Source organism: Hippocampus comes, unplaced genomic scaffold (assembly GCF_001891065.2).
Source record: "Hippocampus comes isolate QL1 unplaced genomic scaffold, H_comes_QL1_v1.1 scaffold39, whole genome shotgun sequence".
NCBI lineage: Eukaryota > Metazoa > Chordata > Actinopteri > Syngnathiformes > Syngnathidae > Hippocampus > Hippocampus comes.
Genome location: NW_017842054.1, coordinates 3673904 through 3689352, shown reverse-complemented (window position 1 = coordinate 3689352; position 15449 = coordinate 3673904). Strand labels below are relative to the sequence as shown.

Sequence of the window (15449 nt, the reverse complement as noted above, 5' to 3'; positions counted from 1 at the left end):
AGGAGAAATTTTTGAAGAGCCAAAAGGGCACTCAATCTTATCATCGACACAGCAGCTAAATGACAACGGCCAAATAAAAATATTTTTGGATGTAAACTTATATACTGGAAACAGCGGAGACTCTAGAATGGAGCCATGAGGGATGCCACACTTGAAGGAGGGGGATTTATGAACAGACATATGTTTTGCAAGTGCATCAATGTATCATCGACGCTACGATTATATGACATCACTCGAAAATGGGGCTGCCTGCAACTAATGATTATCTTAACACGTAATCAAGTGAATAAAAAAAAATCCATAACTATTAAAAAAAAAAAGGGCATTACTTCAAATTGCAGAAAATGCACAAACTGTTCGTTTATCTATGGAGCCCTCAATAAAGTTAGACAAACATTGCTGTCATGACTGAGATGTAAAAATTTTTTGACCCTTCACTGACATGTCCACAGTGTGCGAGTAGCGCCGATGACGTCAGTGCGTGAACTGACCTTTACCTTGTTCCGACAGGGGCAAGGCATGACTGACAGTGTCCCTCAGCGTAATTTACCCCTTCCCCACCTCCATCCCTCTCCATTGGCCATGCGATGCAGTTGACCCTCTGTACAAATCACCGCCCAACTTTCCACATCTGCTGCCTGTCAGCATCTGCCAGGCGCACTCACCCGTCCCGCACATAATGAAAAACTCTCATTACTCGCCTCCACCCAACAGGTACACAAACCGTTAGGACAATTACCGGGCAATGCCACTGACCTTGTTGTCTCTGAGAGTCACACCAGCACGTGCACAACAATGAGTGGCAGGGAGCCTGGTAAATACACCCACAGACGCGGAGATGCGGCCGAACAGCATGTGAAGATGATACGCACAGAATTCAACATGTACCGGTTTCAAACTAGGACAGCCATTCGATCTACCGATGGACTGAAAGGGTTGGGGTTTTTTTTTCAGGGCTGAAACCGATCATTAGAAATCAAGGAGGCTGATAACCGATATTTGGATCTATATTCACGCCAACACTTCACTATATATACTAACTCCAACATTTACTCATTGACCGTTAAGTTTTCAATATTATTTGGATGAATGTCCGTTTATCCTTGATCCATTCAACCAATTTTTTGGATCGTCCCCATTAGGTTGGCTGGTGTTGGGTGGTGTGTACCGTGGACCAGGAGTCACCAACGTGGGGCCCAAGGGCACCAGGTCATCCCCAAGGATTACATGAGTAGTAGTAAACAAGCATCAAAAATAGGTTTAGAAAGATAAATTAATCTTTGCTTAAAATTCGCTGGTGGCCAATAATGGGTCATTTGAGCAAAGTGTAGCCCCTTTGAAGTTTCAAACAGGAAAATGCAAAACGTTAACGCCAGCAACTTTTTAAGCGAACCGATCAATGAAATGGACTTTAAAACGCAGTTCCTAGACAACACGGACCCGACATAGAACAGAAAGGTGATTGAGTAGCTATGAAGTTTGAACAAGAATCTGGCACAGAGGTTCAAACAACCCAACTTCGTTGCCCGCTAGTCACTTGCTACTCCTTTGTTTGCCCCCCAACTTTACAGCGGCGTGCAGGCAGACAACAACGGACACTGCAGTCTGCGAATACCAGTGCAGCTCATCATACCTCCTCCGCCATTAGACAAGTAATCTGACGTTCAGCAGACTAAGGGCAGCCCTCCCTGCCAAGTGATTACTTTACGGGTCTTCAGATGGAAGTGTGGCTCGGCGGCTCCCCTGCCGTGTGCGACGCGGGGCCCGCTCCGCCCTCTCTGGGGCCCGCTCCGCCCTCTCTGGGGCCACAGGCCTCTTCCCGCACAGCGTGAAGACAACCCGAGGGCCTTTATGTCCTCCTTTGTCCCGCTCGCACGCACAAACAGATGTCCGGCCATTGGGCTTTCTCGTAGGAAGTTGTAAAGCTCCAGCGTGTGGCCGAAAGCATTCATATGCAGGGCACAGAGTGGCGCCTGCGTGCGCGAGTGCCATACACATGCAAATGTTGACAAGCAAGCCCCCCCCATTGGGGCGGCTTTCACAAATGTTTGACTTTGTAACTGAGGCAGAGCTCACCGGTGCACCAGGTTATGACCGGCTCGAGCTCAATGCAGAAAACAACAAAGCGCAGACAACACAGGAAGCGGCAGAGGGAAGAATGAGAAAGACAGACAGTGTATAAACACCTCGCTGACGGAAGAAAGGACCACAATCTGGACCTCACACACTTCAAAAAAAGTAATTGCAGAAATGCGATGCCCAAGAAAAGTGACGCTCAGCCACGTAGTTAGATTACATTCCAGGAAACTCCTTTCAATTCCCTTCCTACGATAATATATTTTTGGGGATTAACAGATGCATGGTCACCATATTTGCCCACCCCTCGAATTAATTATTGATGTAACTTTCTGAGGAGAACACAATTTTAGCACAGAAACATATGCGGGATTGCTTGGATAAATTTTAGCGGTTCCATGAAACATCTGCCGGTTGTTGCTAGGCAGAATCCTCCATTAAAGAAAAAAAAAATAATCAACTCGCATGTTCGAGTGAAACACATTCTTTGAGATGCGCATTAATTTTAAAATGACTGTTTTAAATAGGGATGTGTAAATATGTATTGAATATGACAAACTGTGTCGGAGGACAAATTTATCTTGGGGAAAAAAACGGAACTCGTTGATTATGAGTTCGAGTTAAATAAAGCTTTGCCACTGCAGTAATTGGCTTGGCCTCCCGCTATCTGAAATGGCGTTCTTGGTCACCATCGGTTTGTTTTTATCAGAGTCGGACACCTGCTGGGAATATTGATCCCGCGGCGGTTTCAGCATTTAGCCGTCATCAGGCGGCAGGGTTTTGAACAACCCCTGTGTCACTCCATATCGAATACTAATGGCAGCGACTCGGGGAGCCCATTGATTGTGAATATATATCTATCAGCTTAGGTGAGAAAACAATCAACGCCGAGCATTGTGTGAACGTAAAATGGGTTTGCATGGATTACTTCTAGTTGGACAAAAATGCGTATTAGTGTTGTTTAAGTTCTCACTGTGAATGACGATGATTATTATTGGAATAAGACAGCGTAACTCGTCCACAATGTCACATTTGTAAACAAATGTAACGGGCTCTCCAAAACGTCAAAGTGTTACTTATATGATGGAAACAAGTGTTTATTCATATGTAAAATGCTCATACATGCCCAGACCTAAATATTAGGCACACCTGCATCAAGAATTATGCCTCTAAAGCCTCTTAGCATTTTAAAAGCGTTTTAAGCTCTTATTGTGAAGAACCAATAAAAACTACTATTTCTGATATTGCACACATATTACTGGCACCCAGTCCTAAAAATTATATTTGCATATTTTATATTATAACACACACACGCGCAAACACACACACACACACACACACACACACACACACACACACACACACACACACACGTATTTTCAAAAATTACTACCAAATAATTTTTAGAGTACTCTATGACAGCAGGAATTACTTTTCATCATGTGTAACCCAAATGTTTTGTGCATTGTCATTGAAATACCTCCACGAAAATGGTTGCCAGTATAAGACTGTTTAACCGTGAAGTGCCGATGTTCTAGAAGTCTTTTTCTGACATCTTTTTTCTTTCTCATAGGAGCCTGTTTTGTGCCAACTCTACCCGGTATTTGGAACAGTCCACCTTGATTAAGGTTCTCTAGAGAATTTGGCAATTTTGGTAAAGTGGGAAGTATCGGAACGTGGAAAATAGTTCAGGGTAGAATGGGAAAGATGCGTGTGGAAGCAGAAAAATGACTAAAATATTAAATAATTATTAATTACATTTTTGGGAGGAGAATCTTGCACCGTAATTTCCTACAGGGATCAAAATGAATAGAAACTCCTTGTGAAGGTCTAACCCCCCTTCAAAAAAAAAAAAAAACCAACAACGACAGCAACAACTCCCAATTTGGTGACTCTGATCCTTCCCAGCACCATCTGTGGCCAATTTACTTTCAGCTCGAGCAATATTGAATTTAATGATATGGGTGATTATCGAGCAATACCCGGGGCCCATTAGGGGGTCGTGTGAAACACTAATAGTGTTTGCGTGACGTGTGTGGTGCCGGTGGGGGTCAGACGCTTTAAAGGATAGCCAACTCGCACCCCTCCTTCAGGACTTCACAGACGAGGGGAGAGCGCAGATGAGCCGGTTCCAAGAAGCACCCAGACTATGAGAGGACCTGCTGCGCGCGCGTAATTACGCATCACCCCCCTCCCCACCCCACGACAGTCTATTTTTGGTTGTCGCAGTTTTTTATTGTTGTTGTTGGTGTTTTTTTTAAAGCATGCTGGATTCTAAGCACCGTGGAGTGACCATGACGTCCACTCACAAGATCTCCTTCTCGATCGTCGACATCCTGGACCCGAACAAATTCACCAGCAGGAAGGCGAGCGAATGCGCCAAGTTTGGAGTGGCGGACATAGAGAGCACTAGTTTGGAGACAGAGAGCGACGCGGAAGGAGGCGACACAGCTGAAGGTAAAGAAGAAGAAGAAATATGTCAAAAGATATTTTGGATAATAGCACAGCAAATTGTCTACATTTTGCATATGGTTGCCTTTTCCTGTGAAGATGGATGTACAGTATTCGTCAACGAGAAATGACGGTTAATGTTCAAGAAACAATGATTAAAAAAAAAAAAGGGCCATTTAATTGTGTCTCAAATATTATGTACACCTACGAAATTAAATCAAACAGAAAGCCATTTGTATAATGACAATAATTCCCAAAATAAAATTATTAAAAAAAAATGTCACCAGTAACCGGTATTTACTTTAAAAAAATGACTTTAAGCCGTCTTGCGGAAGAGTGTTAAACTGTTCTGGCTGTCACTATACGCCTGCAGCATAGATAGTTGAATAGTGACACTTCCGCATCTGGTTGGGGATAACTGAACAAAACTTTTTTTTTTAACTATTGTGACTGTGGTGGTATTGAAGTTGACTGCAAAAGATAATATTTTGGTCAACTTTAGTTCGCAAGTTGGGGCAAACAGAACGTTAGCCAAACAGCATAGTAGCCCAAGTCATATTTGTGACAATTTGGGAAAACAAGAAAGAAAAAGAAAATTCAGCCAACAAGAAGAGGCCAGTTGCCTCATTTGCCGTTTATGCTGACTTGAATGATAGATAATCGGCAGCCATAAAGAATAGATAAGTTTGATCAAACATAGTGGCATTTTTAAAAAAATCATTATTTATTGTGACTGTTCGAGAGACAAATAACGCTATTAGAAACATCCCTCATTTGTGTCCGATACAAAGTTTGTTAAATGCTTGCACATCATCCTGCTAACAAGTAAAGAAAAAGAAATACTTTTTTTTTTTTTGCAAGGAGTGAGTAGAATCAGGTTAAAGCCGTTATTTCACATTAAATCAGAGTCATCTTTGTATGACCTTCGCCTAATTTCCACGGTTAGTTCTCTTTCAAGGAAGCCACAAAGGCTTGTATCCCAGAGCCCCGGCGGTGTGATTGGCATTGGGGCAGGCAGGCTGAGATAATTGTTTAAATCGTCCCATTGAGGACGCTTTGATCGATATCCCATTACCGCATCCTGCATATCTCCTCGCAGCACCTTGCAGGTACAAACCCACACACCCCAGCCATGTCTGATCCCAAAAATCGCTCGATTCCGACTCCCCCACTCGCCCCACCCCTCTTAAATAGATGACATTTATCGACCCGCGGGCAAATATGAAATCCATTAGCACGTCACGGCTGAGACGGCGTGGCTGGATTTAGGCGGGATTTCTTTCCGCAACATGACATTTGAGGCGCTATCTGCCGCCGATAAATTATTGAAGGATTAGTGGCCGAGTCCCACCACCGCCGACCGACACTTCGGGAAGAGTTTACTTCTGTATGTCCACTTTCACGTGATAAATAAGCACGGACGTCGGTTAGACAAAAGTGAAGCTGACCGTTCCGCACGGCCAGCCGTCGGTTGTGTTCGCCCAAGTGACATTGTGTATTCAAAAAAAAATGAAAAAATAAACGGAGGAGACATAAGTAGCATGTCATTAAATGTACAACATTTATATCCTATACAAACACAATACACTGAGTGGGTATATGGAATGGGAACTTCACATGAAGAGATGTATCAATAAAGCCTTGTCATTATTATCATTATTATTATTATTTTAACCCTTTCATGCACCGTACTCTGGAATTTGAGTCCGAGCTCGAATTTTAATACATTCAAGTCACGGGTCGAGCCAAACTATGAAAAAAAGTGTAACTTTTAGTCCGAAAAATATGCTAAGCTGATCTGTGAGCTCATGTTGGTTTTCTCTCCATTCCTTCACTACAAGACGACCAGTCTGGACACTCCAATCACCGCGCGGTTTTTGTCGACCCCCTCATGGTCACCCAGACCGACGAGAGCAAGCAGTGCCTGCCCGAGGAGCCGGACCACACGGCAAAGGAGATGACCGTCACCTTGCAGGACCCGCCTTCAACACACAACAAGAGGCGGCGACAAGACCAGAACGGCGCCAAGCCCCGGCGCGCCCGGACGGCCTTCACCTACGAACAGCTGGTGGCGCTGGAGAACAAGTTCCGTGCCACTCGGTATCTGTCGGTGTGCGAGAGGCTCAATCTAGCGCTGTCCTTGAGTCTGACAGAAACGCAGGTGAAGATCTGGTTCCAGAACAGGCGCACCAAGTGGAAAAAGCAAAACCCTGGCGCGGACAGCACCTTGCCGCCCGCCCCCGCCCCGCTCATCAGTCCCGGCCAGGCCACATGCGGCTCGGGCCAGGCCGCCTTCCACCAGTCTTTCCCCAACCTCAGCTCTGGGAATGTTATCTTTCACACGACCACAGCTGCTCCGCTTTCATCCGGCGGAGGGCTCCTGCATCCCTTTATATCCAGTGGATTTGTGCAGCCCTCCTATTTCAATCCACACCTATGAGAGAAGGACTGGACTCCCGTTGTTTTTTTGTCAATTGGGTAAAAGTGACTTTTAAAATTCTTTATACAAGGGTTGTTATCATTAAAGACTCCTAATTGTTGAATGTGTGAATGTGAGAGTGAATGATTGTTTGTTTATATGTGCTAAGTGACCACCTTGGGGTGTACCCAGACTCTTGCCTGAAGTCAGGGGGGAAAAGCTCCAGCTTACCCTCAACCCGACTGAGGATATATAAAAAAAAAATACTGGTGGATAGTTGAGACTCTGGACTGTCTGCCCCCACCAGCAAGTATGAAATTCAAAAGCAAGGTCAATCTTTTATCTGCCTATTTCTCAAAATGTGTGTGAGCGAGTCGTTGGTTAACCACTGGTTGCTTTGAACATGCACCATTCATTTGCAGTCTCGAGGGGTGAACATCTGCTTTGTAGGGAGTCACAGAGTCTCCAAAAACACCACCGAAAAAATAAATGAACAAAATCACTAGATTTGTTGAATATTGCTTTACGAAAAAGGGTCGCTACAGCAGGCGGAAAACTTGTGAAATACGACGAGTGTCCTATCTCCTTCAGGGTTGACATGTCAACAAAAACTGCACTCTTTCATTTGCATGAGATAAAACCACCCCGCCTCCAAAAGTTACGATTTGAACCATTGTAACAAATGGGTAACACGTGTGAAATACGTCTTTATCTCTCGTGTATTTTGACTGAATCATGTTAAGACACCCGGAATTGCATTCCAACTGTGGAAAAGAAAATATCGCCTTTAAGTTACAGCTATTTGTGTCATGTCCCACTCATGTTGCACCAATATTGTTGAACCCCCCCACCCAAAAACAATCAAAGTCTGTTAAAAAAAGACAAAAACCTGTCACTTTGTTTTTTGAAACACTGTTGTCAACAGATCTTGTAACACAAACGGTGGCATATTGCAACCAACCAGCTCACATTGCTTGTTCTGTTATATATTAAAAAAAATATCAGTGTTATTTAATTAATAAAAATGAAAACTTGGGTCTGTGTCTGAAGGAGTTGAATCAGTCCACCCTTATTTTGCGCTTACATTCTGCCACCACACGGTGTCACTATATCCTCACGACTAACTCATCCCAAACCCATTTCAAGTGAGGGTTTGTTTTTGAGATCACCTCTTGGATGTGTCAGGTCATGTTTTCCAAATTACCCACGCGTGCTTGTGGAGAATATTAGAACGCCACAGTTTAAAGGTGATCACGAGCTCGATAAGTGTAGTTTTAGAAAGCAAGCTCACCCATTCCACTTCCTTTTTTCCCCAAGTGGTCATGACTTGTAAACCAGACATCTTAGAAGAATAATACTGTTTGTCATTGGTCCGAGTCAGCAGTCTCCGCCTTGACCTGCAGGAAGAGAGCACGCATCAGAGTCACAGGAGTCAATTTGCCCCTGACATCACTTTGACAGTCTAAGAGTCTGACATGCAATTTCTCTTTTTTAAGGTGGGGCTTACTCAACGCTGTCAAAACCAAGACGTCAATCTGCTCCCTGTGTGTTGTTGTTGTGCATGAGGGTTCAGGTGGACATACAGTATTAGTGCACAAATGCTCTTAAAGGGGCGCTGGGATTGGTTTGGCGTCCAACAGCATGTTAATCGGTTACCTTCGACCTGTGAGATTCTGGGACGAATGTCCACATTTTGGAAAAAGGTTTTTTTTTTCCAGGATAGTGGAAGCTGATATACCTGTGAGGAACTGCAAGAAGCAACTAGCCCTTCTTCAATTTACGCGCATCCCAATACTTTTGCCCGGTATTTGTCTGTTCCATTGCAAGAATCCATCTATCCTCCCATCCACTGTTTATGGTGCTTATCCTGTTGATGGTCGCAAGGAGCTGTGGAGCCTATCCCAGCTGACTTTGGGCTAAAAGCAAACACCCCACTGGACCGCGCTACACCATCAGTGGCCCCGGTGTCAAGACTGGGAAGACAAAATTCCACCGATTGGAGATGGGTAAACACATTCCAAATGAAGCCTTGATGTTGCGTGACATTGCTTTCGGGTATCTGCATGTGCTGGTTGGAATGAGAAAATTCCATCTAAAGCCGTTGTTTGCTGTATATTTGGCGGCGAAGCGGGTGGGAGGTCCGAACATAGCATTTGGAGCAAAGGATTTCCTGGCATGAGAGTCTCTGTGTGTGGTATCTTCGGTATTTGAGTCTATGGGGGAACAGAATGCTTTCCGCTGGGGGTTGGAGGTGGGGGGGTCCGTGGTCAGAAGGGAAGGAAGGTGGGAGGTGGATGAATGACGATTCAACGTGGCAGAAAGGAAGGACAGGACGAAAGAAATATGATTGCACACTGAAAGTACATTTAGTAGGTTGCACAGTTCACAAAAGATACCTTCATCCTGTTCCCAGAAGGGTGAAACATCCAAACATCTGCTTTTTTCCGCTACAGCTTACCTTTCAATTTCTAAAAAAGAAGGTTTAGTGGGCAACAATTGAATTAATGCAACAATTCAATCACACAATCAATAACCACCGTCGTTCTACTCATCACCTCCTAGTGAAGGTCCTGGCCTCTGGTTGCCTGGGAAACCGTCAGCAGTATGGAACACTCCCCCTGTCGGTGACCACAAACACTCCAATTAAAAGTGAGAGGTTATTTTCTCATGGGAGTCGATAGTCAAGTGACTATCGACCCCCCCCCACCCCCCATCAGACTGGCAGTAGCAGAGTTCATTAACCTGCCAGCAGTTCGCTCAGAGATAATGTCCTCTAATTACTACAAAGTCTCTTTGTGTGTGTGTGTGTGTGTGTGTGTGTGTGTGTGTGTGTGTGTATTTGACCTCTCCTCCGACATTGTGGTCTTTGAGTCAGACTGTAATTAAGCGCAATCTTTACTCTTCTGTGCTCTGAGCATCGCAGGTGATTGAAAACAACATGCAGCGGAGAATATAAAACACCAACAATGTCTTTGAGGATGTCCTCCATTTAAAAAACAACTCAGAAGAAACAAAACAAAGCTGCTGCACAAGTGGGATTTAATTGATGTCACATGCGCCGATGGATTCCAGAATAAACAACTTTTGTGCTTAAGTGCCGAGAGGAAACTGCTCTGCCCGGGTTCATCCTGAAGTTCAAGAGGATACGATGATCTGGAATCCCCTCCCAACCGCCCTCATTTGACAAAGTCTCATCACATGCTCTTCCCAAACCGCGGAGCTTTCCTTTGGAAAATGTGCTTTCATCAGCTTCTCGCTTCCTGTGCCAGTGGTTATGTACTCAGAGTGCGCACGGTGGACGGCGCTGCACACAAAGTCCTAAGATTTGCGAGGCGAGAGCGGCGTTGAGCAGACAAGCTTGATCGAGATCCGACCGAGACATCATTCATACTCTGACGCGTCATTTCCCAAACTATCTTGAGCGTGTGCTGGCTGGGAAGTGGTCCAAGTACTTCCCCGTGTCATACTTAAATCATGCCCGCCTGTCAGGACCTGCTCGTGCTCAATTGAGAATCTTTTTATTGTCTTGCCACTGAAGATTGCGCCAGTCAAATAAAACTGCTTAACTGCATTAGAATTTTTTGGAGCTTGAAAAATCATGAATGACATAAAGGAGGAGAGACAATGTGTAGACTGTTGAGAATTGGGGCGCGCAGTCGCATCGTCTGGAAAATCTAAAACAAACCCATTCAAATCCCAATCACCAAATGGAAAAATGGATTGTTTTCCTTTCGAGGCGCGACATAGGATTTAGCCGGTCTGATAGCATGCCTGTAAAAACTTTACGACACAACTTTTCAACAACAAAAATGAAAACTGAAACAGATTTTTTTCTTCAATGACAAAGTAAGAACGCAGTCTACCAAGAGACAATGAAGGTAGTACAATTCTAAGTGCTAAACCAGTCACAATTTTAAGATGATCTGTGTTTGACTTTTCAGGCTTCAACACTCCAACTTTAAATTTGATTTTGTTCAGACGGGATCGTCTCTCTGAAAGCCCCGTGACGACCTGGTGGGAAATATAACAGCTACCGAAGGCTTTAAGAGGATATTAGTTTCGCAGCTCAAACAGAGGGATGTGTGGGCATAAAGAAAGAGATGAACTTGCATCCACTTTAAATTGCCGTTCGGCAGATATTTCCAGAGCGTTTGAGAGTGGCAGCAACGTTTTTGATTTTGAATGGTACACTCTGCTAAAGTAAAATAAGTGTATTACAGTCAGATCTGCATTGGTTCCAATTTACAGACTGACACAAAATGTATGGTGCAGCTAAAGTTAAAGGTCTGATTTTGAATGGCCTACTACACCAGCGTTGCCTGAAATTGTGTGATCATTTCATTATGAATACAAAATGGAGATTACAAATAATATGGCGGCGTTGCATTATATTTTGCAGTGAGCAGCTGTTAGCAGCTGTGCCCGACAGCCTCTATGATGACAAACAGAAGAGCGACGGAAACAGCTGGCCTCATGATCCACATGTTAAGTACGGCCGAACAAACTGGTCTTGTTCTTTGCTAATGACTATGTACATGTTGTTCTAATTCCTGCCGATGAAGGGGATGAGGAGCTGGAGTACAGCTTCAATCTGAAATTCCTGAGCCTTGACCCCTTCAAGGACTCCCTGTAAATTTGACTTTCGCTTTAAACAGCTGATTAGAAGACCATTACTTCTGCTCCGCTGCTCCGCCGGTCCCTTGACTGCCATTCTAAAGGAAGCTGTTTTTGTGAGATGGACTCCCCTGCTGTGTTAGTGGATGCAGTTGAAAGAAAAAAATAAAAAGAAGCACGAGGCAGCATTTCTGACATTTTTTCCTCCTTACAGAAAAGCATGAATACGCTCTACAAATATTCAAATACGGAGTCGAAGAACACTTCATTTCAAAGTGGTGTTATGGATGTCGTCATGTCTGCGAGAGCTCAATTAGCAGGGATCCAAGGATTCGTGTGCTTTTTCTTTTCCCAAATAAAAAATATCAGTTGAAGAAAATTGTCTTACTTGGCGGAAACAAGCTCCATGGGATCATAGCGTGGTAATCCGGAAACACTCATTTATTTCTCTTTTTTTGTTACCTGCAAGAAGACAGATAAAATAATTTTTAGGGTGTCAACCACACAACCGGCCAAAAAAAAAGGGGATGTCGGCATTTTGAGAATATTGACGGATTGGTAGAGGAAGAAATAATCAGCAGAAAGTATACTTTAACCATACAAGGGATAGATATGTGACGTCTGACTTGTTTCCGCCATTTTTATCATGGAGCCATGTCAGCGTAATCAAAAGTCAGCATGTTTTCAGGAAACTGTACAAATACCTGTAATGAGCTAGGCGTGTCTATGGTAGCGGCTAATGCGTTTTCACTTGTCCATGAATGAAGGCCAAATTAAAAAAAAAATCGCTGTTTAAAGGAAATGTCATAGTTTTATGATGTTAACATTCCTGTTGGTAGTGAACACAAAAGAAACCAAACGCTCGCACGACTCACCTGGTCACCCGCCAATTCTTCGAGTCGCGCGGTGGATTGTGGGTAGGGAGAGAAAGGCCACACCTAATCAATCCCGCATCAGTTGTAGTGGATGAGTAATAGGATGAGTGTTGCAAGATTTGTTCGTCGGTGCGCCTCCCCTCTCTCCAGCAGTCAGATGGAGGCAGCGGAAACTCTCTCAATTGTGCTGCTTGAAGCCGACCATGAGCACAGTACTCGCTCGACACGCACTCCGTGCTCTTTTCTTTTCCACGCAGGCAGACAGACACCTGTTCCGTCGTCTTTTCTATCGTTTGGATTAGCATGGGGAGTCAGATTGATTGATCATGTCTAGCAAGCTGCGAATGAAACGACGACTAGCTGCTCAACTAAATTGTGAGTATTGTATTTTTTTAATTATATATATTTTAAGAGTAATGTGTCTTTATATATTATAAAAATAACAAAAATATATTTTAAGTAACTGTATACGTCTAATATGACTAAAAACAGGTAGACAATATGGCAGGATAAATATAAAAATGTATTCTTATTGTATTGGTGGCTTTTCCCCCTCTTGAAATTTCTTTCATTTCATTTCTTTCATTGTAATAAATAACTGAAACAATCTTCGAGTTTTTTTTTTCCAATGTAAAGATTTTTAAAGAATGTTTTTCAAGTCAAGTTGTCACTTGTTGCTGGGCAAAGTTTAAAGGACTTCTTCATAACTACTTCATTAAGTGAATTAAAATAATAATTTCACAAACAAACCGAGTTTAAGAATTGTGAGTTGCATTTATACATGCATTCATTTCACTGCTAAATCTGTATTAAATATTAAATACGTTTTTGTGGATCAATTATTGCACTGTTTTATCAGCATTATTTGATGATATTCTTCTATATAAAGCAGTTTACTGTACATGTGTTTCCATCTAGACATGCAAAGATGAAGCGTTTGAGACCTTAATCCCTTGTTAGCTCATGGAAACCTGCCAGTTCGCATTATTTTTTTTTTAACCAGTCTTTTGTTTTCTTGGCAAAATACTTTGCACAGTAGGTTTCTAAGCATTTCAAATGCTATCAACCTTGTGAGTTTTTGGGATCATAGTTGTGGTATATTCATGGTTTAAATTATTAATATAGTCAAATGTATATTTTTGGCATGATAGCTTGTGGCATATACTCTTTCGTTTACTGCAACCGGCTCTGCATTGCAAACCATAATCTATTCTTAAGAGCCAATAGCGAGGATCCACTGTTTTAAAGGACCCCCCCCCCAAAAAAACTGTTTATCACTGCTTGCTAGATGTGAGATTAGAAATCTTTAAATGTTGGCCAAAGCTCTTGAAATGAGTGTGCATCAAGTTGTAATCCTCAAAGATAACCCTCCGCTCATTAAACAGCTGTACACTGTCAATGTTATTTCGTGTTGCCCAAGTGGAGAGTGAACTGCAAACATTGCGACATTCACAGTGAACCAACGACAGCCTTGTAAAAATATTCGAGTTCACATTGGCGACTGTTTGCGCTTCTGATTGTTTTTTCTGTTAATTCTAACATGACATGTTTAGATGGGACTGTTGGACGAGTTACAGTGGCAGATTCCTTTGAATGCTCCACAATCCCTAGACCCCTCTATGCTGTTTAAGTGACATTGGGGATATTTGGAGACAAATGCCCAGTGCAATAACCTCACCTTCATAAAACACAGAGGCAGCACCACTGCAAGAGGCACTGAAAGTAAACACTGGGTTTGTCTATGGCAGCGGTCCCCAACCTTTTTTGCCCCACGGACCGGTTTAATATCAGACAATGTTATCAGGGACCAGCCTTTAAGGTGTGGCGGACAAATACAACGAAATAATATGGTATGACCTGCATGAAAACTGAGGTATTTTCGAAACATAATAATAAATACGAATCGTGACGCGAGGAACGTCCTATCTGGCCATAACGCTCTCTGGTCGCTATGATAATATTTAAACGTGCCTTCAAAATAAGATACAAAACGCATGAAAAATACGACTCACCATCCGCCGCATATTATGCAGAGCGGGATCGGTGCGTGGGAATCTCATGTTGAGATAAATCCGTATTTTAAGTAGGTCTCCTGATACTGTCGATTAATTGTCACCTTCTTTTTCTTGAAAGTCTCCTGGCTGGGCCTTTTCCCCTTCCCAAGAAACAAAGACCTTTGTTTTTTACTCAGCGCTTCTCGGTTTCATTTTAGCCTTAACCTATCACGTGACTGAGAAGCGTGCCTTGACCTGCGTCGAGAGTGACACACTGTAGACGGATGTAACAGAGAATCCTGTAATTTTTCAAACTAAAACATCTTTTAGATTCCGAAATGAATAAAACGGAAGTAATGTAAGGTATTTATTCTATCTGTGTGGACCGGTATTGGTCCGCGGCCCTGGGGTTGAGGACCCCTGGTCTATGGCATTCCCTAATTGGTAAAAAGATAAGGACCAGTGGTAGTGCAGAAGTAGATATAGGCCAAGCCCAATCGTTAGCGGTGTCCTGATCCGATATTGATATCCAAAATCGGTCTGATATCAGCAAAACAAAACAGCATCTTATATTATCAATCTACGTCCAAATTCTCTGATATTAGCACTCATATACAAGGAGTCCACACAACTTGGATGTCCGAGCTGTTGTATCAAGACTGTACCTTGAGATAGCAATTTGATATATCCTGATACCAATCCTGATACAAAAAGTAGTACAGCACATCTATTAGGTATCCTTTACAACTTGAATGAATAAAAACCCAAAATGTGGACAACTAAACTGGACTGTCCATCTGTCCAGCCATCCATTTTCTGTACTGCTTATCCTGTTCGGGGTCACGGAGAGCCAGAGTCAATCGCAGATAACTTTGAGCAAAAGAGGGACTCGACTCTGGACCGCTCTCCACTCATTCACTCATAGAGAGACAGCCAGCCGGTCACATTCACATTCACGCCATCACTGAGTGGGAACTGTCGTCAGGAAGATGGACACTAGACTGTCAGTGACCCCCCCCC

The 15449-nt window shown here is 43.2% G+C and overlaps 2 protein-coding genes and 1 long non-coding RNA gene across 5 annotated transcripts in view; 2 read left to right on the top strand and 1 right to left on the bottom strand.

Moving 5' to 3' along the window:
* The window catches only part of LOC109510231 (uncharacterized), a 28588-nt gene extending 16086 nt beyond the window's left edge, over positions 1 to 12502 (bottom strand). Inside the window, exons 1-5 of the long non-coding RNA XR_002167098.1 lie at positions 12436 to 12502; positions 11949 to 12022; positions 9502 to 9564; positions 9343 to 9414; positions 8247 to 8343 (exon numbers count right to left, since the gene is read on the bottom strand). This is a non-coding gene — a long non-coding RNA (uncharacterized LOC109510231). The remainder of the gene's footprint in view (positions 1 to 8246; positions 8344 to 9342; positions 9415 to 9501; positions 9565 to 11948; positions 12023 to 12435) is intronic.
* On the top strand, positions 4048 to 7898 carry nkx1.2la (NK1 transcription factor related 2-like,a). The gene is made up of 2 exons (XM_019860401.1): positions 4048 to 4533; positions 6369 to 7898. The coding sequence occupies exons 1-2, from the start codon at positions 4341 to 4343 to the stop codon at positions 6965 to 6967; spliced, it is 792 nt and encodes a 263-aa protein (XP_019715960.1). The 5' UTR covers positions 4048 to 4340; the 3' UTR covers positions 6968 to 7898.
* A 100-nt stretch (positions 12503 to 12602) lies between the features above and the next one.
* LOC109510229 (carbohydrate sulfotransferase 15-like) overlaps positions 12603 to 15449 on the top strand; it is an 11343-nt gene continuing 8496 nt past the window's right edge. The window contains exon 1 of one of the 3 annotated variants that reach the window (XM_019860400.1): positions 12603 to 12810. The gene's annotated coding sequence lies outside the window, so the exon portion shown is untranslated. Of the gene's footprint in view, positions 12820 to 15449 lie in introns of all 3 variants that reach the window. The other 2 variants (XM_019860398.1, XM_019860397.1) reach the window with 2 other exon arrangements.